This window comes from Schistocerca gregaria, chromosome 7, assembly GCF_023897955.1.
Source record: "Schistocerca gregaria isolate iqSchGreg1 chromosome 7, iqSchGreg1.2, whole genome shotgun sequence".
NCBI lineage: Eukaryota > Metazoa > Arthropoda > Insecta > Orthoptera > Acrididae > Schistocerca > Schistocerca gregaria.
The window spans coordinates 543,141,320-543,165,464 of record NC_064926.1 but is presented as its reverse complement, the minus strand read 5'-3'; the positions used below and the strand labels follow the sequence as shown (position 1 = coordinate 543,165,464).

Genomic DNA, 24,145 nt, shown 5'->3' with positions numbered 1-24,145 from the left:
TCTGAATGAGTGCAAAGACATGTCGCGCAGACCGTGCCACCCACACTGACCACCCTGTGCAGCAGACCTCGCCACAACTATGGCTTCGCCCAGTCCTTCACACGAGCTCTCCAAGTGGTACCTCCAGCCATTTCGTCCGGTCATCGTGATTTGGATTTTCTGTGATTACTCTAAATCGCTCCAGGCAAATGCTGGGATGTTTCCTTTGAAATGGCACGGTCCATTTCCTTCCCCGTTCTTCCCTAATCCGATGCGACCGATGACCTCGCTTTTGGTCTCTTCCCCTGAACAATCCAATCCAATCCTCCAACCATTCCACTACCTTTCCGATGGCGCAGTTGCACCACCTGACGCCAAGGCCGCCAACCAGATCCCCATGACGGACATCACAGACACCGGTACCTCTCCCCAACACGAGCGCAACTCGTTCAATTCTGTCAACTGAGGTCTTCGAAAATGGTCGACACTCTTATTTGCCGTCGTCCACCATTGGGGAACACGTGCGCAAACGACGTCGTCGCCGCCCAGCCACCAGTCCTCGTGACACTCTTACCCAGAACGCTGGAGAAGCCACCCAACTATCCGATGGTTTCATGCAGATATCAACAGGTGGCACTAGCGATGACCAACACATTTCGTCAGGTGGGCAATCAGTGGGGCTGCCACAAACATAGTACTGATCAGTGTGCAGGTTGAGATGCACTTGTTCCTGCCGATGCCTCACAATCTCTCTCACTGAGATGAATCTCACACTGACATCGGAGAGAGCCTCGCAATGGGGGCGTGGGGTGATGGCGTGGAAGACGAAATGTCTCCTCTACACGTCTATCCGCCCCCCTAATGAGATTACAGTTACTATTGGACCTGACACATGGCGGCCAGGACGATAGGATACCCTTGCGGTCTGTGCCCCACACTGTCCCCAGCGATAGTGTCCACCACTTCCAACACCGGCTTACTGGTTCACCAAATTGAACATCATTGTGAGCGGCACTGTATCACAGCTGTAGCTCCTCCAAAATATGCTTTGAACCTCTGACGTCGACGTTACTCTTCTTCAGGAAGTTCGTGTTGCCACACTACCACCAGTTTACGGCTATGACTCATACACATCTGTAGGTGATCCACCCAGGGTGTGGATAGCCCTTTACATATTCTAAGGGGCTAAGGTATGACACTCCTCCCATATGGATAGGGGAATAGCCATAACCATCTTCTACGTGCATGTGATCAATATCTGTACCCCTTCTGGCTCCACGAATCAGTGGCACCGACCCAAGTTCCTCATACACGACATGGACCCCTGTTTCCCAGACGCTATGCTACCTTCATTGTCAGCGGTGGTTCTTCCTATGTCTTCCACCTGATGGGCCAGATAGCTGGTTAGTCTCCGTGCCTGATGCTGCGTATCTTGGTTTACGACTTTCATCTCGTTGATGTCTGGGAGAAGATTCATGGCGATGACTCATTATACTGCACATTCTGCGAGCAGACTTGACTGGCTCTACATCTCTATCCACTTTGGAAATGTAGTCACCCAAGCAGAAAAATAGCCCCTAGTGTTTTCGGACTATTGCGCCATTATCTACACAATCACTCTACCATCGCAGTCGTTTTGGCGGATTCTGGAAGATTAACACTTCCCCACTTGGAAGCTCACACTGCTGACAATGTATTGCTACTACATGTGCGTCCTGCGAAAAGTGTCTCCCATGGTACAGGCCCACATTCCACTGGTAGTTCAAGTGTCTGAAACCCGCAGTAACAAAGTCTTCATGCAGTATGGCATGGAAGCAGTGGCATGCAATCAGGGTACCACTAAGTTTCACTACACCATCCTTTTCAAGCTTGATGCACTCCCCCATCATCTGATGTCCATAGGGAACGCCGTTCTCCTCACTCTTCCAACAAATAGTACAGCATAGTGATACGTTTGAAATGACAGGGCCGGCCGGTGTGGCCGTGCGGTTCTAGGCGCTTCAGTCTGGAACCGCGTGACCGCTACGGTCGCAGGTTCGAATCCTGCCTTGGGCATGGATGTGTGTGATGTCTTTTGGTTAGTTAGGTTTAAGTAGTTCTAAGTTCTAGGGGACTGATGACCACAGATGTTAAGTCTCATAGTCCTCAGAGCCATTTGAACCATTTTTTTCAATGACAGGGCCTTCTACATGAAGAACATCCATCCACTGTCCATACTGCATGTACGTCGCCTTTTCGTCTTAGCCCTCGCTACCTTCATGGTACTCGTCACACAACGCAGGCGACGGTGGTGTCTACGTTTTCCGATCATTACTGCCACTTTTACGAAGATGACCTTACGGCTGTTCCAGTTCCCAATGATCTCCGCCCCACTCCTGCACGGACCTTCACAATTGTAGGGTCAGCAGCAATGACATCTGTATCATTTCAGATGAGATGACCGATTCCATTGACAAGGGGGCAAAGAACAAGTCACTGGGACCAGATGGTCTTCTAGTGGAGTTCTATCAGGCATTCACCGCCTTAATGATCCCTCACTGGTAGGGGACGCTTCAGGAACTCTTTACTCCGTCATTCCAAATACCACCAGAATTTGTAACTATTGTTCTTTTACCAGTGCCTAAGCCATCAGGAGGAACAAATGTCTCAGCATACTGTCCTCTTACATTAATGAATACAGATTATAAAATCTATATGCTCCTATTAGTGGCACACATATGCATGGTCTTACCTACAGTCCATTCACCAGAACAGATTGCATGTCGGTATGGGGATACCCTTCAAATACACTCCTGGAAATGGAAAAAAGAACACATTGACACCGGTGTGTCAGACCCACCATACTTGCTCCGGACACTGCGAGAGGGCTGTACAAGCAATGATCACACGCACGGCACAGCGGACACACCAGGAACCGCGGTGTTGGCCGTCGAATGGCGCTAGCTGCGCAGCATTTGTGCACCGCCGCCGTCAGTGTCAGCCAGTTTGCCGTGGCATACGGAGCTTCATCGCAGTCTTTAACACTGGTAGCATGCCGCGACAGCGTCGACGTGAACCGTATGTGCAGTTGACGGACTTTGAGCGAGGGCGTATAGTGGGCATGCGGGAGGCCGGGTGGACGTACCGCCGAATTGCTCAACACGAGGGGCGTGAGGTCTCCACAGTACATCGATGTTGTCGCCAGTGGTCGGCGGAAGGTGCACGTGCCCGTCGACCTAGGACCGGACCGCAGCGACGCACGGATGCACGCCAAGACCGTAGGATCCTACGCAGTGTTGTAGGGGACCGCACCGCCACTTCCCAGCAAATGAGGGACACTGTTGCTCCTGGGGTATCGGCGAGGACCATTCGCAACCGTCTCCATTCCTCGCTTGGTATAAGTAGCGTAAACATTGGACGATTGATCAGTGAGAAAACGTTGTGTGGAATGACTGCCCGGTGAACGTTATCCTCCAGGGTGTATAGTGCAACAGTAACATTCGGAGGCGGTGGTGTTATGGTGTGGTGGTGTTTTTCACGGAAAGGGATTTCACCCCTTGGTGTTTTGCGTCGCACTATCAGAACACATGCCTACATTGATGTTTTAAGCACCTTCTTGTTTCCCACTGTTGAAGAACGATTCGGGGATGGCGATTGCATCTTTCAACGCTATCAAGCACCTGTTCGTAATGAACGACTTGTGGTGGAGTGGTTACACAACAATAACATCCCTGTAATGGACTGGCCTGCACAGAGTCCTGAGCTGAATCCTATAGAACACCTTTGGGATGTTTTGGAACGTCGACTTCGTGCCAAGTCTCACCGACGGACATTGACATCTCTGATCAGTGCAGCACTCCGTGAAGAATGAGCCGCCATTCCCCAAGAAACCTTCCAGCACCTAATTGTACGAATGCTTGCGAGAGTGGAAGCTGTGATCAAGGCTAAGGATGGGCCAACCCATTCTGAATTCCAGCATTACCGATGGAGGGCGCCACGAACATTTAAGTAATTTTCAGCCAGGTGTCCGGATACTTTTGATCACATAGTGTATTTCACGGTTGTTGTACCAAATTGTGACTTACTACGTCGAACTGAGCTACGTAAAGAGTGGTGTCCTGATCACCGACCCTTCCCAAGTGAAAGACTTTTATCTTTAGTTCACATTGTCCATCCCTCGAAAACCGATAGAGTGCACCACCCAGACATCAACTGGGAGACGATTTGGATGTGAGTCCACACACGCTTTTTACCATCGAATGGGTCTGCACTCTGGTATGTCGTTGTCAGTAGTAAATTCCCAACCAACTGTCAACTTCATCACATACGACTGGCTACCTCGTCAGTTTCCTCTGACTGCCAGCTCGACGTCACTGACAAGTATAGTCTTATGTTCTCCCTGAAATGAGACATTTGGCTCCTCATGCAGTGCATTGTAGACTCCTACTTGCATACCCCACCAACAACGGTCATCCCAGAACTCCAGCTGTTGCTCCAGGCCTCACACTACTCTAATGCAAGACACTACACACTCATCTGGTTTCGAGGACAGGCTTTAGAATACCTTTTTTACAACAGTCTACATACAGTCCTCGACTTCTGGAATTAGGCTGTGATCACACACGGTATGTTTACCCCATCACTCCATTAGCAACGAACATTCGCAGCACATATAACCACAGCGTCTTTCTTAACCCCCCCCCCCCCCCACACACACACACACACAAACAGTTGCGGTGTGCCCCGTCTCACCATTTCATGATGCATTCATGGTCACCTTGCATTGTATGGTACACCAACTAAAAAAACATGAAAATATAAAAAGAAAAGTAAATAATTAAAAAACCAAAGTAAATAAATACAAAACTTGTTTCATATTTATTGCAATTTCCTATCCCCTTTCTTAAGACCCTTGAGGACTGGCGCTTGAATGATTTAGTTATCTCAGTTTGGTTTCCTTAGGTGGAGGGGGAAGGTTTAGGTGTAGTTAGGATGGCAACGCCTGAAGAAGGATTAATTTAGTCTTGTTTGGTCATGTCAGAAGTGGCGGCGCCCTGTAGGGTTACTACTGCTTTTTTATCTTTTGCAAAGTATCCTTAATGAGCCAATGAATTTAAAAAAGTGGTTAGTGGAACCAAAAGGAGGTAAAAAAAGGAAACTGTAAAAAAAAAAGAAAGGCGGTAGAGCACTTGGCGACAAAAAGCAAAGGTTCCAGGTTTGAGTTTTTTTATTTTTTTTTATTTGACAGCGATTTGTAGTTATGTCTGTTCAATTTCCCCACCTCTCTCTCTGTCACACACACACACACACACACACACACACACACACACACACACACAAACGCGCGCACGTGCCCAGTATTACATTTAGAAATTCCTCTCTGGAGTAGAAGGTGTGGTCAAGCACAAACGATTTCAGTTAGTTAGTGAAGTTAATTTGAAAATTCCTTACACCATTGGGTAGATGGTCAAAAATTTTTATGATTGGCTTCCTCACTTATGTCTGTGCCACAGTGATGCTACATACCGTTAAAAGCAGTGCAGTGCTGTGCGGCATGTACCCATTCTGTAAACAAGAAAACCTTTTTGTTATTACTGTTTTACTAACCTACACTCATGGTGAGCATACTAGTAGGTGTGTAGCATTCCTATCTTCTCTCCATTGATGTCCATTTTAGCCATACAAACTGAGCCTGAAACTCCCCCGATTAAATTCCTTATTGGGTTTTGTGTAATTTATCGTTGCCGTCAAACAGTTAATTATTATGATCATATGACCGTGCGCTTAATGGAAGAAAGGCTATCGGTTTTTCTGCTGGTTTCGGGGGCTATTCTGAGACTGAATAGTGGAATGATTGAAAGTTTGTCTATTATTACGGACCACGAAAGTTGCGATGTACAAACTGTATTGTATTTTCTATAATAACACACAAATTCTGAGGCAGCTGCTACCTTCGCCTTACACATCTAATTACGGTTATATCTATTTATTGGTTACTGATTTTGGGTATTTCGTCACACGCAATGATGATGGTTAACATCCACAACAATCCTCACTGCAATCCATGGTTGTTGCTGGCCGACGCGGTTGACGCGAAACACGTAATTCGGCACTTGTCACTTTCTGTTTCATATCACACGCGAATCGGTATTAGTGAGGGTCCACCCCACGACGATCAGGGGGACGTGCTCACTCGTCATACTCCGGTGAATTTTACTGTTTACAACTCACTCGACCACCATTCTTATCCGTCTCTCCAACACTACTTGTCACTCGACACTCCCCAGTACTACTATGCACTCGACAATAGGTCTCACTGCCTCGTGCAGCACTTGACAATCGACTCGAGTCTACTATCGACCTGGGCGTTGGATACTAGCATCTATGTTTGTGGGATCACGGATCCCTTATAAGCCGTGCTGCAGCTCGCGTTGGTGCTATTGTAGGTTTCCATCCTTTGTTGGAGGCCAGACTGCATCGTTTAGTTGACGCGGTTGCGGTTGTTTGTATTCTTCTTGTGGTGACTGGCGCCACTTGGTTTCGCAAGCGTTGCCTGTCCTCTAGTGGCAGCAGCGGCGTTGTCGATATGTACTACCTGTGGCCCTATCTTTGGGGTCACGTCGTCGTTCTTCCGGGTCGTGTGAGTGAGCGATTCGGTCGGGGGACTCCAGAGGAGCCAAGAGGGCAGTGCGAGAACATGCCAAGACCACTGGCGGCACGCATGCACTGCCGGATGAAAGGGTTGTAGTGGCGGGGGTTCACGGCCTAGTCGCCAGTCGGATCCCACAAGCCTTAAGTTGAGTGGATTTTAATCCGAGTAGTGAAACCTCCACCATTGTGAGGTGTCGCCATTCTCCAGTGACTTGAGTTCGTGTTGCTGCTCGCAGTGTCGGTGAGACGAAGAGCAGCTAGTGGAAGTCTTGGTGGCCGAGCATTTCTATGTGCTTCAGTCTGGAACCGCGCGACTGCAATGGTCGCAGGTTCGAATCCTGCCTCGGGGATTGATGTGTGTGGTGTACTTAGGTTAGTTAGGTTTGAGTAGTTCTAAGTTCTAGGGGACTGATGACTTCGGATATTAAGTCCCATAGTGCTCAAAGACTTTTTTTTTTAATTCTTGGGGAAGGTGGATCTAATTTGCTTTCCTCGACCTCTTGTTACTAATTGCTGCATTTTATGTGTTACTATTTGAAAAGTTCAACCAGCGGTATTTTTTCTGCTTGGTGGCCGCTAAAGCCCCAGTGAGGGAGGTTAGTGTATGTAATGGCAGTGGACATTTCCTCGCCTTACCGCTGCTTTCCGGTGAGGCATGTAGTTTTGACAGTTTCCTTGATTTGTAGATTGGTTGGTGTTTCTTCTACTCTGGTAGCAGCGGTTCCTTTCTCCTTTCGGACACTCTAAAAACAGGATTCTGAGGACGTTGTGTTGACCGCCGGTTCCGGCTTTGCCGTGGTATTCCGTACTTGGATTGGTTATCGGACGTTAGGTAGCTTCAACAGATTAGCATTAGTCATCCGTGAGACTGCCACTAGTCTGAATTACCATCTTGTGAAGGGAATGCAATTCGTGGCTGCCTTTCTCATCGCTCGCGAAAGTGTTTTGGCCTGATCTACAGGTACTCAGAGGTCGATTCCTGGCCCACCGTCTGTGACTGGCCCTAGAGTTTTATTATTGTGTTATTATTTTATTATTGTATTACCAAGTTACCATCATTTGTCTCACCTGTTTGGTGATCATTGCTTGTCCTTTTGAATAAACCTTGTTATTATATTTGCTGTTTTATTGTATGTTTCTAAATGTTTTAATATTATTGTCATTCTTGGCGTTACAGCAAGTTTAAACGGTTGTGCTACCAAGTTTACTATCATTTTGTCTCACCTGTTTGGTGACCAGTTGCCTGTCTTTTAAATTAACTTTTGCTATTACCTTGCTGTTCGACAGTATGATTGTTAATTTTTTTTTAAATAACTGCCATTCTTGGTGTTAAAGGCCTTCAGCCGTGACTGTCGCTACTTGTCTTAAAATTCTAATGTGGCAATTGTATTTTAGTACTTAATCTTTAAGACCTTGGTGATTTGTTTTCAATATTTTAATATTTGTAGTTTGTAAGCTGGAACAAGTTAAAGAATTCTTAATTTATTGTCATTAAGATCTTCAGCCGTGAAACAATTCGTAATTTATTGCCATTAAGGGCTTCAGGCGTGAGTGTCGTTACTTGTCTTAAAATTTTAATTTGACAATTGTATTTTTGCAGTGAGCTTTAAGACCTTGGTCACTTGTCTTTTATGTTTTAATTATTGTCATTGTAAGTTGCAGCAAGTTTAATCAATTCTTAATTTATTGCCATTAAGGCCTTCAGCCATGAAACAATTCTTAAATTATTGCCATTATTTTAATTTATTGCTGATTTTAAATAAATTGTGTGTGATTGAAAGAAAAGCCAACCAATAGTAACTGATTAAGCCCCCTGTTTTTTTCATTAGGGCTTCAGGAGAGAAAGTGGACTGCCAAACAAAACATATAGGGTACTAGAATGAAATTTTCACTCTACAGCGGAATGTGCGCTGATATGAAACTTCCTGGCAGATTAAAACTGTGTGCCGGACCGAGACTCGAACTCGGGACCTTTGCCTTTCGCGGGCAAGTGGTCTACCGACTGAGCTACCCAAGCACGACTCACGCCCCGTCCTTGCAGCTCGGTCCGGCACACAGTTTTAACCTGCCAGAAAGTTTCATATCAGCGCACACTCCGGTGCAGAAGGGAAAATTTCATTCTAGAAACATCCCCCAGGCTGTGGCTAAGCCATGTCTCCGCAATATCCTTTCTTTCAGGAGGGCTAGTTCTGCAAGGTTCGCAGGAGAGCTGATGTAAAGTTTGGAAGGTAGGAGACGAGGTACTGTCAGATGTAAAGCTGTGAGGACGGGGCGTCAGTCGTGCTTGGGTAGCTCAGTCGGTAGAGAACTTGCCCGCGAAAGGCAAAGGTTCGAGTCTCGGTCCGGCACACAGTTTTAATCTGCCAGGAAGTTTCATATAGGGTACTGTTTAACAAAGGTATATCGCTGCTCATATCTTCCTAATGAAGGAAGTTCCAAGAAAGACAGTCACAGTCGTTATTTTCCGCCTGGTACTTAAACGACATTTGCTTGATACTTCGTCTTATTTTGGCCGGCCGCTGTAACCGACCGGTTCTAGGCCCTTCGGTCTGGTACTTAAACGACACATGCTTGATACTTCGTCTTATTTTGGCCGGCCGCTGTAACCGATCGGTTCTAGGCCCATAAGTCTGGAACCGTACGACCGCTACGGTCGCAGGTTCGAATCCTGCCTCGGGCATGGATGTGTGTGATGTCCTTAGGTTAGTTAGGTTTAAGTAGTTCTACGTTTAAGGCACTGATGACATCCGATGTTAAGTCCCATAGTGCCTAGAGCCATTTGAACCATTTTCCTCTTATTTTGCTTCTGGACAAAATGTTAGTTGGGTGGTCAAGATAACTGGGACAGCCTTTATATAAACAAGGGCAAGTGTGGATACAACATTGATCCCTGTGGTAGTGACTATTCGCACAGCTGAAGATTCTTTTTCGTTTACACTCCCTGTTTTTTTTCTGTTATTGTGGACTTCTGAGTTGCTTTAGTTGGACGGAATGATAACCAGTTGTATACGGGATCTCGTGTAGGAGAAAGCTGTGTGTTAGACAGGTGACAGAACACACCAGCCGGCAGCTGGGTCTGGGACTGTGCGGGGACACTTGCAGGCGTTCTTGGAGGCGTACGCGGACAGCGAGCCGGCGCAGTCTGCGGAGGAGTGCCGGTTCGTGGCGGCGCTGCTCGGCACGCTGGCCAACGTGGCGGCGGCGGACGCCGGCCGGCGCTTCCTGTCCGCGGGCCGCGACCCCCGCGGGCTGGCCGTGCTGCGGCGCCTGGTGCACGCGCTGCCGCGGCTGCCCGCCGGCGCCGTGGGCGCCGCGCTGCGCAGGCTCATCTTCATGGCGCTCTACAACCTCGCCATCGGCGTCGACGGGCTCCACCTCATACACGTACGTACCCGCCGCAGCACCACGTGCTGCCGAGCGCGGGCCCGCGGGACGGCGGGTGGCTGCAGGCGGCAAGGGAGGTCCTCCAGGAAGCAGAACGTCACAAAAACAACGATACGTCACAGATATTTACAACTCAAACAAATAACCTAATGTACCATTCCACAGGTCCCAAGTGGAATGTTCGTCATATCTTTTTTAATGAACGCTATATGGCTGGCTGCTGGGGTGTTTTGGGGAAGGATACCAGACAGCGAGGTCATCGGTCTCATCCAATTGGGGAAGGATGGGAAATGAAGTCGGCCGTGCCCTTTCAAAGGAACCATCCCGGCATTTCCCTGGAGCGATTAAGGGAAATCACGGAAAACCTAAATCAGGATTGCCGCAAGCGGGATTGAACCGTCGTCCACCCGAATGAACACTATATGAAAGAATCATTTTACAAACACTAATGCACTAAATTTAAAATAAAAAAGTTTTTTTTCATCTAGAACGTAATTAACACGTAATAAAAAAAACTACAATACTTATTTACACTGAACACATTACTGCACTGAAATTGGTGCAGAAGTTAGATTGTACTTACACACACACACACACACACACACACACACACACACACACACTTATTTACAATGAACACATTACTGCAGTGAAATTGTGCAGAAGTTATATAGGGTGGTCCATTGATCGTGACCTGCCAAATATCTCACGAAATAAGCATCAAACGAAAAAACTACAAAGAACGAAACTCGTCTAGCTTGAAGGGGGAAAACAGATGGCTCTGTGGTTGGCCCGCTAGATGACGCTGCCATAGGTCAAACGGATATCAACTGTGTTTTTTAATAGGAACCCCCATTTTTATTACATATTCGTGTAGTACGTCAAGAAATATGAATGTTTTAGTTGGACCACTTTTTTCGTTTTGTGATAGATGGCGCTGTAATAGTCACAAACGTATAAGTATGTGGTATTATGTAACATTCCGCCAGTGCGGACGGTATTTGCTTCGTGATACATTATCCGTGTTAAAATGGACCGTATACCAATTATGGAAAAGGTCGATACCGTGTTGATGTGTGGCAAATGTGTTCACAATGCCCAACGGGCATGTGCTGTGTATGCTGCTCGGTATCCTGGACGACATCATCCAAGTGTCCGGACCGTTCGCCATATAGTTACGTTCTTTAAGTTTTTTCGTTTGATGCTTATTTCTTGAGATATACACAAATCAGTTGGTTCTACCGAAAAATTCATCAATGGTGTAGAAGGAGTTGGCCACCAATAAATCTTGTAGGCTTCTCTTAATCTGAATTTCGTTCCTTGTTAAGCTTTTAACGGCTGCTGGCAAGTTATTGAAAATATGTATTCCTGAGTAATGCGCACCTTTTTTGTACAGGACTAAGTGACTTTAAATCCTTGTGAAGATTATTCTTATTTCTAGTATTGATTCCATGAATTGAGCTGTCGGTTTGAAAAAGTGACATTTTTTTAATGACAAACTTCATGAAGCAATAAATATATTGCGAAGCTCTAGTTAGTATCCCTTGTTCCCTAAACAGGCTTCTGCAGGATGTTCTTGAATTCACACCACATATAACTCTTACTGAACGTTTCTGTGCCCGGAAAACTTTAGCTTGGCTTGATGAATTATCCCAAAAAATAATCCCAGGTGACATTATGGAATGAAACTAAGCATAGCATACCAGATTTTTCATTTTTATATCCCCTATGTCTGACACAATTCGCATTGCAAATAGAGATTTGTTAAGACGCTTCAGCAGTTCTGTGGTGTGCTCTTCCCAGTTGAATTTATTATCAAGCTGTAATCCCATGAATTTAACACTGTCCACTTCTTCTATCTGCTTGCCATCACATGTTACGCATATACTCGTGGGACACCCCTTACAAGTTCTGAACTGCATGTAGTGTGTTTTAGTTTAGTGACAAGGAATTGGCTAGGAAACAGTGATAAATGCCCACAAATATAATGAGCAGTGAACTGCAGTCAATCGAACTGATCACGCAGCTTTTGCGAGCACAGTGCCAAACACGCCAATGGAAAAACATAATACTTACCAGCTTAAAAATAGCACATTCCCCATTTTCACAGTTTCTTCCTACACAGCAATGACCCATTGATATGTGAAGCTTGTCGAATACCATTTCCAGTATAACATATTTCAACCACACACGTTTGATACGCCGACAGAAGACAACCCTTTGATCGCCTGCAGACTTGTCCACCATCCTCCGTGAAAACAGGAACGGTGTAACACCAACTGAAAATTTTGTACGGTGCCAGTCCTCACACCTGAAGCGATCCCTGCCTTTTGTTTAAGTAGACGGCTATCCATATTACAGGCAGTGCGTCAGTAGAATAGCTTTTCCAAACCATCGAAGAATAAGAAACACTTCTTTGGGTCGACAAAGCTCGAAATTCTGAATAAACCAGCTAATGTATATTCCTGGGGTACCATCACAACAATTTTGCCAGTCAGAACAGACATCACTGAAACCACAAAACCTGTATGTTGATATATGGTATAGACACTGATGGCCATGCTGTTGAGCGCTAACCCCACATCACCACCATCATCCATCTTACAATACTGCTCAATGGGTTTCAGGCGAATGCCGGGATGGTTCCTTTGAAAGGGCACGGCCGATTTCCTTCCCCATCCTTCCCTAAACCGAGCTTGCGCTCCGTCTCTAATGACCTCGTTGTCGACGGGACGTTAAACAACACTAACCTAACCTAACTGCTCAATGGTATGGAGCCCATAACAAATATAACTAACAGGGAATATATAATGAGCACAAATAGTCACAGCTTTGTATGACCTATGGAAGAGTGTCACAGAGATGCTGAAAGACCTGAACTAGCAGACGTTTCAAGATAGACACCAACTACCTGTTGTTGTTGTTGTTGTGGTCTTCAGTTCAGAGACTGGTTTGATGCAGCTCTCCATGCTACTCTATCCTGTGCAAGCTTCTTCATCTCTCAGTAAGTACTGCAGCCTACATCCTTCTGAATCTGCTAAGTGTAATCATCTCTTGGTCTCCCTCTACGATTTTCACCCTCCACGTAGCCCTCCAACACTAAATTGGTGATCCTTTGATGTCTCAGAATATGCCCTACCAACCGATCCCTTCTTCTAGACAAGTTGTGCCACAAATTTCTCTTCTCTCCAAATCTATTCAATACCTCCTCATCAGTTATATGATCTACCGATCTAACCTTCAGCGTTCTTCTGTAGCACCACACTTCTAAAGCTTCTATTCTGTTCTTGACCAAACTACACTCCTGGAAATTGAAATAAGAACACCGTGAATTCATTGTCCCAGGAAGGGGAAACTTTATTGACACATTCCTGGGGTCAGATACATCACATGATCACACTGACAGAACCACAGGCACATAGACACAGACAACAGAGCATGCACAATGTCGGCACTAGTACAGTGTATATCCACCTTTCGCAGCAATGCAGGCTGATATTCTCCCATGGAGACGATCGTAGAGATGCTGGATGTAGTCCTGTCGAACGGCTTGCCATGCCATTTCCACCTGGCGCCTCAGTTGGACCAGCGTTCGTGCTGGACGTGCAGACCACGTGAGACGACGCTTCATCCAGTCCCAAACATGCTCAATGGGGGACAGATCCGGAGATCTTGCTCGCCAGGATAGTTGACTTACACCTTCTAGAGCACGTTGGGTGGCACGGGATACATGCGGATGTGCATTGTCCTGTTGGAACAGCAAGTTCCCTTGCCGGTCTAGGAATGGTAGAACTATGGGTTCGATGACGGTTTGGATGTACCGTGCACTATTCAGTGTCCCCTCGACGATCACCAGAGGTGTACGGCCAGTGTAGGAGATCGCTCCCCACACCATGATGCCGGGTGTTGGCCCTGTGTGCCTCGGTCGTATGCAGTCCTGATTGTGGCGCTCACCTGCACGGCGCCAAACACGCATACGACCATCATTGGCAGAAGCGACTCGCATCGCTGAAGACGATACGTCTCCATTCGTCCCTCCATTCACGCCTGTCGCGACACCACTGGAGGCGGGCTGCACGATGTTGGGGCGTGAGCGGAAGACGGCCTAACGGTGTGCGGGACCGTAGCCCAGCTTCATGGAGACGGTTGTTAATGGTCCTCGCCGATACCCCAGGAGCAACAGTGTCTTTAATTTGCTGGGAAGTGGCGGTGCGGTCCCCTACGGCACTGCGTAGGATCCTACGGTCTTGGCGTGCATCTGTGCGTCGCTGCGGTCCGGTCCCAGGTCGACGGGCACGTGCACCTTCCGCCGACCACTGGCGACAACATCGATGTACTGTGGAGACCTCACGCCCCACGTGTTGAGCAATTCGGCGGTACGTCCACCCGGCCTCCCGCATGCCCACTATACGCCCTCGCTCAAAGTCCGTCAACTGCACATACGGTTCACGTCCACGCTGTCGCTGCATGCTACCAGTGTTAAAGACTGCGATGGAGCTCCGTATGCCACGGCAAACTGGCTGACACTGATGGCGGCGGTGCACAAATGCTGCGCAGCTACCGCCATTCGACGGCCAACACCGCGGTTCCTGGTGTGTCCGCTGTGCCGTGCGTGTGATGATTGCTTGTACAGCCCTCTCGCAGTGTCCGGAGCAAGTATGGTGGGTCTGACACACCGGTGTCAATGTGTTCTTTTTTCCATTTCCAGGAATGTATTTATCGTCCACGTTTCACTTCCATACATGGCTACACTCTATACAAATACTTTCGGAAACGACTTCCTGACCCTTAAATCTATAATCGATGTTAACAAATTTCTCTTCTTCAGAAACGCTTTCATTGTAATTGCCAGTCTACCTTTTATATCCTCTCTACTTCGACCATCATCAGTTAGTTTGCTCCCCAAATAACAAAACTCATTTACTACTTTAAGCATCTCATTTCCTAATCTAATTCCCGCAGCATCACCCGATTTAATTCGACTACATTCCATTATCCTCGATTTGCTTTTGTTGATGTCCATCTTATATCCTACTTTCAAGATACTGTCCATTCGGTTCAGCTGCTCTTCCAAGTCCTTTGCTGTCTCTGACAGAATTACAATGTCATCGGCGAACGTCAATTTTTTTTTATTTCTTCCCCATAGATTTTCTTTCTCCTGATAACAATGTCCTCCTTAGTAGTCCCCGCCCGGAGATCTGAATGGGGGACTATTTTACCTCCGGAATATTTTACCCAAGAGGAGGCCATCATCATTTAACCACTCAGTAAAGCTGCATGCCGTCGGAAAAATTACGGCACTAGTTTCCCCTTGCCTTCAGCCGTTCGCAGTACCAGCACAGCCAGGCCGTTTTAGTTAGTGTTACAAGGCCAGATCAGTCAATCATCCAGACTGTTGCCCCTGCAACTACTGAAAAGGCTATTGCCCCTCTTCAGGAACCACACGTTTGTCTGGGCTCTCAACAGATACCCCTGCGTTGTGGTTGCACCTACGGTACGGCTATCTGTATCGCTGAGGCATGCAAGCCTCCCCACCAACTCAACCCATGGTTCATGGAGGGGGGGAGGCGGGGGCAACTACCAGTAAAAACCCATTTTTCCAAGTCTCAAGAAGCGGCATTAACAGACGAATCTAGGAATACACTACAAACTCTACGTATAGCTTCCATACGCACAACAAAGACAATTACAGTGCCCAGAGGTGTAGTGACTCGATTTTTGTGTAGTCCACAATGGACTATGTTTGCTGTTGACTATGCATAGTTAGTATGCTCTATGGTTCTGAATTGTGCAGACGCATTTTGCTATTGTGCATCATTCCAGCAATAAGGAACATTATTCCACACTGTATCTTGTTGTATGATATCTACACCATACCCCACTGTATGGATCCACATAGACATTCAAGCAATCATTTTTGTCTCGTTCCATATGGGAATTTAACAGGAGAAAACACAAACAATTGGCGGTACCCTCTTCTATGCACTTCCCAGCAGTTTACGAATATAGATGTAGATCCAGATTGGTCCCAAAGAATCACCAGTGAGGAAGAGGAACATTGTGGCTGAGACTTTCAGCATTGTTGACATACATTGGCCTGAGCAAACGAAATTCACACACACGTTTTCTATCACTTTGGGTCTGATTTATTGATTACTTTAACATCTCTAAGTATACTACAATTAGATGCATGAAGTAAAAGTCAAAAGTTACTTATGGCGGCCCGCAACTGGACAAATAACAATAAAGTAACTCAATGTAAAAAATACTAATAACATCAACTTCTACATAAACAAAAAACCTAATGAAACAAAATTTAAAATACGTAATGAAATCATAGCGTGTGTAGCGGGCACAAAATTTTTAGGTATGTGTGTTGTTCAATAATTAAAATAGGATGAACATATCAGTGTACTTGGAAAAAGAAGTAGCATGGCACGCTATCTCTTACATATACTAACCACAGTGTGTAACAGCTCATGCCTAAAAGCAGCATACTAAACACATACATATTCTAACATCATTTAGGGCTTAATATTCTGGGGTTCAAATGGTCAGAATGTGGAAAATGTGTTCAAACTGCAAACAAGAGCCATTTCAGAATGACGAGCAAGAGTTACAAAAGGGCCCACTGCACTGACCTATTCAAAAGACAGGGTGTTCTGACAGCTCCACATGAACATGTTTTTCCAAACTGCAGCTTTTACACAAAAAACATTGAGCAATCTGCAACAGACAGCTCCATAAATGATCACCAAACCAGATACAGCGATTGCTTGTAGCTGGATAAAATGAATGGAGCAAAGACCCAAACCACTATGTTTTACCAAGGAGTCAAGATATATAATAAACTGGAAAAAGAGATCAGAAACATAAAGAAACTCTATAAATTTAAAACATATCTTAAAGAATATTTAATAAAAATAGTTTTTATCCATTAAAGAGTTCATGCAACATAAAATGTTACAAATAAATAAGCAGGTTGACTAATTACAAACTGGATTGAGTATACTTGTAACCAACACGATACACTGAAGTTTGTAATTAACTCCATATAATACAAACCCAAGGTGTATTATCAGAGGAATCTTATCATTCACTTCCCTTGTTTGAAGCAAGCTCTTCAGCCTTATGTAGTGCAGTGATTAATTGTGTTTATGTAAATTTGCATTATGAATTTCTTATGCGTACTGTGTTTGTTTTTCATTATATTGTATACCTCTATTATAAATGACACTTATATACACCATCTGATGAAAAGTATCCGGAAAACTGGCTGAAAATTACATACAAGTTCGTGGTGCCCTCCATCGGTAATGCTGGAATTCAGTATGATGTTGGCCCACCCTTAGCCTTGATCACAGGTTCCACTTTCACAGCCATACGTCTAATCAGTTGCTGGAAGGTTTCTTGGGGAATGGCAGGCCATTCTTCATGGAATGCTGCACTGAGGAGAGGTATCGATGTCGATCGGTGAGGCCTGGCACGAAGTCGGCGTTCCAAAACATCCCAAAGGTGTTCTATAGGATTCAGTTCAGGACGCTGTGCAGGCCAGTCCATTACAGGGATGTTATTATCGTGTAACCACTCCGCCACAGGCCGTGAATTATGAACAGGTACTCAATCGTGTTGAAAGATGCAGTCGCCATCCCCGAATTGCTCGTCGACAGTGGGTAGCAAGAAGGTGATTAAAGCATCAATGTAGGTCTGTGCTGTGATAGTGCCACGCAAAACATTAAGGGGTGCAAGCCCTCTCCATGAAGAACACAACCACGCCATAACACCACAGCTTCCGAATTTTACTGTTGGCACTATACACGCTGGCAGAAGACGTTCACCGAGTATTCGCCATACACTCACTCTGCCATCGGGTCGCCACATTGTTTACCGTGATTTGTCACTCCACACAACGTTTTTCCACTGTTCAGTCGTTCATTGTTTACGTTCCTTACAACATTCGAGACGTCGTTTGGCATTTACCGGCGTGATGTGTGGCTTATGAGGAGCTTCTCGATCATTAAATCCAAGTTTTCTCACCTCCTGCCTAACTGTCATAGTACTTGCAGTGGATCCCGATGCCGTTTGGAATTCCTGTGTGATGGTCTGGATAGATGTCTGCCTATTACACATTACAACCCTCTTCAACTGTCAGTGGTCTCTGTCAGTCAACAGACAGGGTCGCCCTGTATGCCTTTGTTTCCATTTCACTATCACATCGGAAATAGTGGATCTAGGGATGTTTAGCAGTGTGGGAATCTCGCATACAGACGCATGATGCAAGTGACAACCAATCTCCTGACCACGTTTGAAATCTGTGAGTTCCGCGTAGCGACCCATCTACTCTCTCACGATGTCTAAGGACTACTGAGGTCGCTTATATGCAGTATCTGGCAGTAGATGGCAGCGCAATACACCTAATATGAAAAACGTATTTTTTGGGGGTTACTGGATACTTTTGATCACATAGAGTATGTGTTTGTAATGACGACTTCCATATGAGGTGCTATCCAAAATTTTCAGGACTGGTGCTGCCATCTGTTGAAAACCTTACCTTTGGACTAATGGTCACCTTCACCTTCGAAGTAGTTCCCATCCGCACGTACACACCAGTCCCAGTGCATCTGCCACTGGTCAAACGTTTTCTGGAAGTCCTGTTCATTGAGGGTGTTTATTATTGCCAGCGCTGCTTTTTGAATCCTCTCTAGAGTGTCGAACCGCCGGCCTTTCAACTTGAGTTTCAGTTTTGGGAATATCGCGAAGACGCTAGGTGCCAAATCTGTGGGTGGGGTACCACCGCCATGTTATTTTTTGCCAAAAAGGTCCCGGTGAGCAAGGACGTGTGACAGGGCGCATTGTCGTGATGCAGCAGCCAGTTCCTTTACCGCCAAAGTTCGGGCCATCGTCAGTGCACGTTTTCACTGAGCCGTCGCTAAACGTCACAGTAGTACATGAAATTCACTGTTTGGTTGGGTGCGACGAATTCTTTCTGCGTAATTCCCTTGGTATCAAAGAAAACGATGATCATGCTTATCACTTTGCTCTTCACCTGTCTTGCTTTTTTGGGTCTTAGAGAGCCTGGGCACTTCCACTGGGACGATTGTTGCTTTGTCCCTGGGTCATAACCGTAAATCCAGCTCTTGTCGCCAGTGATAACCCGTGACAAGAAGGCTGGATCATCAGATGCGGTCTGACACATCCGTGCACACTTCAACACCCTGTGCCGTCTGGTCAGCAGTCAGGATCCTTGGCACAAATTTTGCGGCGACACAATGCATGCCCAGTTCATCAGTCAACATTCGTTGACATTTCCCATAACAAATACCCACTTCATCTGCAAGGTCTTGAATAGTTCGACGTCGATCCGCACGAACGAGTTGTTGAAGTTTGGCAACAATGTCTGGTGTTGTGCGGCTAATGGGCCTTCCAGTGTGAGCATCATCTTCGACGTCTCTACGGCTGGTCCTGAACCGAGCATGGCACTCAAACACATGTATATGGCTCATGCTCTGTCCCCCAAACACTTGTTGAATCATTTCACGGGTATGCGCAGCATTTTTCCCGAGTTTCACATAGAATTTGATACACATGCGCTGTTCTGTTTGCAAATCTATCAAAAAGTCGCCAAACACCAAACACAGAGTGTTACGAAAATCACTGTGGACACACGTCCTCCCAGCTGAATGACACTCTGCACACTGACTCATCAGATACGCAGCTCTCGCCACCTAGCGGTGCAAAGATCTACTACACCTACTTTCCAGATGGCAGCACCAGTCCCGAAAAGGCAAAGATAAATGATAACATAACCAAAGAAAAAGGGTGTTATTAATTCAAGAACTGTGATCCCTGATGGAAAGAGTTCTCACACAGTCTCGCCTCCCTGCCCCCCTCCCCTCTCCCCATAGTGTGGAGCACCGAGGCATAGGCGGAGGTGTCTGCACTTATTCAAGGATGAATTCATAGAGGTGAGCTGGGAGCCGACGGGTGCGCCCATAATGGAGCACTGTCACGTGGAGGGGATGGGGCAGCCGGTGGCAAGGAAGGAAAAGGAGGCGGCAGCAGCAGCACTGATGGCGTCAGCAGACAATGTGGTGTGTTGGAATGTTGCTGTGCATCCACAGACGCGAGAGTGGCGTACGGATCCTAGCCTGTTAGTGGTGTCGTATAGAATCCAGGCAGGTTTGAGAAGATGTCCTAAGACAGTTGTAGATTTGTCATGGAGGAATTCATCAAAGGTTTTTACATCTCTCTGTAGGACTTTGTGGGGGTGGCATTACAAACTGGCGGGTTGAGAGCACCTTGTGAAAGTAGATCTTAGGAGTCTTAGGGGATTTAGGTGGTGACATTCTAATGTGCGAGATGAGCTGTTTCACCCGCTTGAATGTGGTTGGGTTCAGAAATTCTGTAGGCTTGAGGAACTCTGCCAGTCGGTTCAGAGACTCTCCATACAAAATCACTGCCAACAATGCCTGCGAAGCCTCCTTGAAAGCTGAACATACCTGCAGTAGTAGCCAAGTTAGTGATTGCATCCACTCACCCCTGTGGCACATTAATGCCACCTTTAAAGTACAGCGCCACCCGTTGCTCTGCAGGTGATAGGCCGTGGTGCAGCAGCGTTTCAATCTGCACAGTTTACACACATACACAGATGGACATCCATAGCATAAGATCGTAATTTGCACAGAGGGCTTTGCTGTGGTCTCTGCTCTAATATCTGAAATGGTCGCTGATTCTTCCCACTGTGTAATGCAGTTAATTGTGGAAAGTATACAGGGTGAGTCACCTAACATTACCGCTGGATATATTTCGTAAACCACATCAAATACTGACGAATCGATTCCACAGACCGAACGTGAGGAGAGGGGCTAGTGTAATTGGTTAATACAAAGCATAAAAAATGCACAGAAGTATGTTTTTTAACACAAACCTACATTTTTTAAATGAAACTCCGTTAGTTTTGTTAGCACATCTGAACATATAAACAAATACGTAATCAGTGCCGTTTGTTGCTTTGTAAAATGTTAATTACATCCGGACATATTGTAACCTAAAGTTGACGCTTGAGTACCACTCCTCCGCTGTTTGATTGTGTGTATTGGAGAACACCGAATTACATAGGGATCCAAAGGGAACAGTGATGGACCTTAGGTACAGAAGAGACTGGAACAGCACATTACGTCCACTTGCTAACACTTTTTTATTGGTCTTTTTCACTGACGCACATGTACGTTACCATGAGGGGTGAGGTACGTGTTCACACATGGTTTCTGTTTTCAATTACAGAGTGGAATAGCGAGTGTCCCGACATGTCAGGCCAATAGATGTTCAATGTGGTGGCCATCATTTGCTGCACACAATTGCAATCTCTGGCGCAATGAATGTCGTACACATTTGGTGTAATGTCGCCGCAGGCTGCCACAATATGTTGTTTCATATCCTCTGGGGTTGTAGGCACATCACGGTTTACATTCTCCTTTAACGTACCCCACAGAAAGAAGTCCAGAGATGTAAGATCAGGAGAACGGGCTGGCCAATTTATGCGTCCTCCATGTCGTATGAAACACCCGTCGAACATTCTGTCAAGGGTCAGCCTAGTGTTAATTGCGGAATGTGCAGGTGCACCATCATGCTGATACCACATACGTCAACGTGTTTCCAGTGGGACATTTTCGAGCAATGTTGGCAGATCACTCTGTAGAAACGCGATGTATGTTGCAGCTGTTTGGGCCCCTGCAATGAAGTGAGGACCAATGAGGTGGTTGCCAATGGTTCCGCACCATACATTTACAGTCCACAGTCGCTGTCGCTCTACCTGTCTGAGCCAGTGAGGATTGTCCACGGACCAGTAATGCATGTTCCGTAGATTCACTGTCCCATGGTTTGTGAAACCTGCTTCATCGGTAAACAGGTAGAACTGCAACGCATTCTCTGTTAATGCTCATTGACAGAATTGCACTCGATGATTAAATCATCACCATGTAATTACTGATGTAGTGACAGATGAAACGGGTGAAAACGGTGACGATGCAGTCTTGCCCCACAGTGCCCTCCATGCCCCAAAATCCGACCAACGTTCGTATTCAAACATGGTGGTAGGGAGACTCACCTCACCCCTGCACCTACTTTGTAACCTACCCTCGTGCCTGTTTCCATCTTTGCTTGCTGCTCTGGCCTACCTGCCATTCACCGTCACCATAGAACTTATGCTCTGGAATTGCCAGGTCTTTGCCTGCAACCAGGCAGCCCTGGTACAGCACTTAGAGCCTTATACTGAGCTGCTCTGGTAAAGAATGTTGGACTTCCAGCAAGCAATGTAGTCACTAGTTGTCAATGCCCTCTCTCACTTCCTGTATGTAGCAAGGATACATAAATGGTACTGTGACACCAGTTACCATCTGGGCTGCAGTCACCATATTGGCAATAGATCTTTCCAGAGTTTCTGACAACAGCTCTAAATATATGGCATCTGCATCCCAAGAGTTTTGTAAACATAATGGAATAGGACATCTAATAAATGTTCCATCCCACTCAGAATTGAATTCTGAAGTGGAGCGTCTGGTTAGGGCATTTGAAATGCAGATGCAGACAAATGTGATGACAGCCACTTCCAGAGTATCATTCACTAGCTTCCTTCCAAAATATAGGTGCACTTCTAAAATACGTGTTGTATGGCAGAGGTGGTGTGTGAGTGTAGTCCATTAACTCACAAAACTGCACCATGTACAAAGACTTACTGTGTGTAACCAAGCAAGCCAATCACCTGAGCTTACGTGTATATTATAACATGGGTTGATTGTGAGTATGTGGCCTGTCACTGGAAGCAGGTCAGGGTGTGGTAAGCTGTAACAGCCACACTCCCTCCTGCACCCCACCCCACCCTGCAGCTGACTCGGGCTGAGAGATGCAACAGCAACTACGACAAGCTCGCCCACCAGCCTACCTCCACCATTGTCATGACATCTGTACCCACCTTTGGTTAGAAAAGGATATTGACAATGAGTAAAGCTGTTAGCCTGTGGAGGCAGAATCTCTGCCACTCCATCAGCCAGTACTGGCACCCATGCCCCCACAGGTAGGCCCCTGCAGCACTCCAGAAGCACAAAGCCCACAACTCTGGCATCAGTGACCAAGCAGGCTACATGCAGAGCAGGAATGCCACAGGCCCCTTTGATGGAGATTTGGTACCTCTTTACATCTTTCCTGTGCAGACAAGGGCCAGACCTGGCCCTGCATGCTGATTAAAGGGAGAATGGGATTCATATCTGATTCCCCACCCAATCTTAGCATTGGTGTTGATATTCATCAGACATAGTTGGGTTGCTCAGTCAGCAAGTTGTACCAGAGCACCAAGGAGGACACAACTGACATGTGAGCTGGACGTGGCCATAGTGCAATACTGATAATGAATACCCAGCCAGAAGTGGCTCAGGCACTCTCTTGAGTTCTAGGAAGAAATGGTTATCATTTCATACAGACATTCAGAATTAAACATTGGTCATTTATTATTCTCAATTTGGATTTCTCTCTGAATGGATTTATCACACTTCACAACAACCTAAGCTGTGTTCTTGATTTTGTTAGTGGTCAGTTATTCACCGTGTGAACTAAGTCATTACCAACCAACTGAAACCCTCCATTTGTTCCATCCTATCTCCACATCACCACCTGTCTGAGTGATCGTGAACCTTCTTTGTGCCTGCTCCTCTCATGATTTTATTATGGCAGAGGACTTCAGGGATGTGGAATGTATCAGTGCATCCATTAACTTTCACAACAGTTTTTGTTGTTCTTTTACTTCAGTGTTCATTTCACTTGCGCCAGGAATTGTTGTTGCTAAACATGATTTGGTAGTTTATTTTTTATTTTAATTCTTGTGGCTGGATTGCATTTTTGTCACCACAACAGAGGACAATCAGGTGCCCCTTTTGTGTGTTTGTGTGTGTGTGTGTGTGTGTGTGTGTGTGTGTGTGTGTGTGTGTGTGTGTGTGTGTGTGTGTATTTGTATTAGACACTTTCTACACCATGCTCTTTTTTTGGTGGAGGTGCATATAGAAGCATGGAAAACGGCTTAATAACTATAACTTCACTGCTCATTGCATCAGACCTACAGTCTTTAATTGGGATTGAAGATTCTATGCAGATATGGCACTCC

At 46.1% G+C, this 24,145-nt stretch overlaps 1 protein-coding gene across 1 annotated transcript in view; it reads left to right on the top strand.

Moving 5' to 3' along the window:
- The window catches only part of LOC126281588 (uncharacterized), a 166,534-nt gene that overhangs the window by 107,985 nt on the left and 34,404 nt on the right, over nucleotides 1–24,145 (top strand). The window contains exon 4 of the mRNA XM_049980671.1: nucleotides 9,712–9,993. Within this exon, the coding sequence (XP_049836628.1) occupies nucleotides 9,712–9,993 (282 nt within the window). The remainder of the gene's footprint in view (nucleotides 1–9,711; nucleotides 9,994–24,145) is intronic.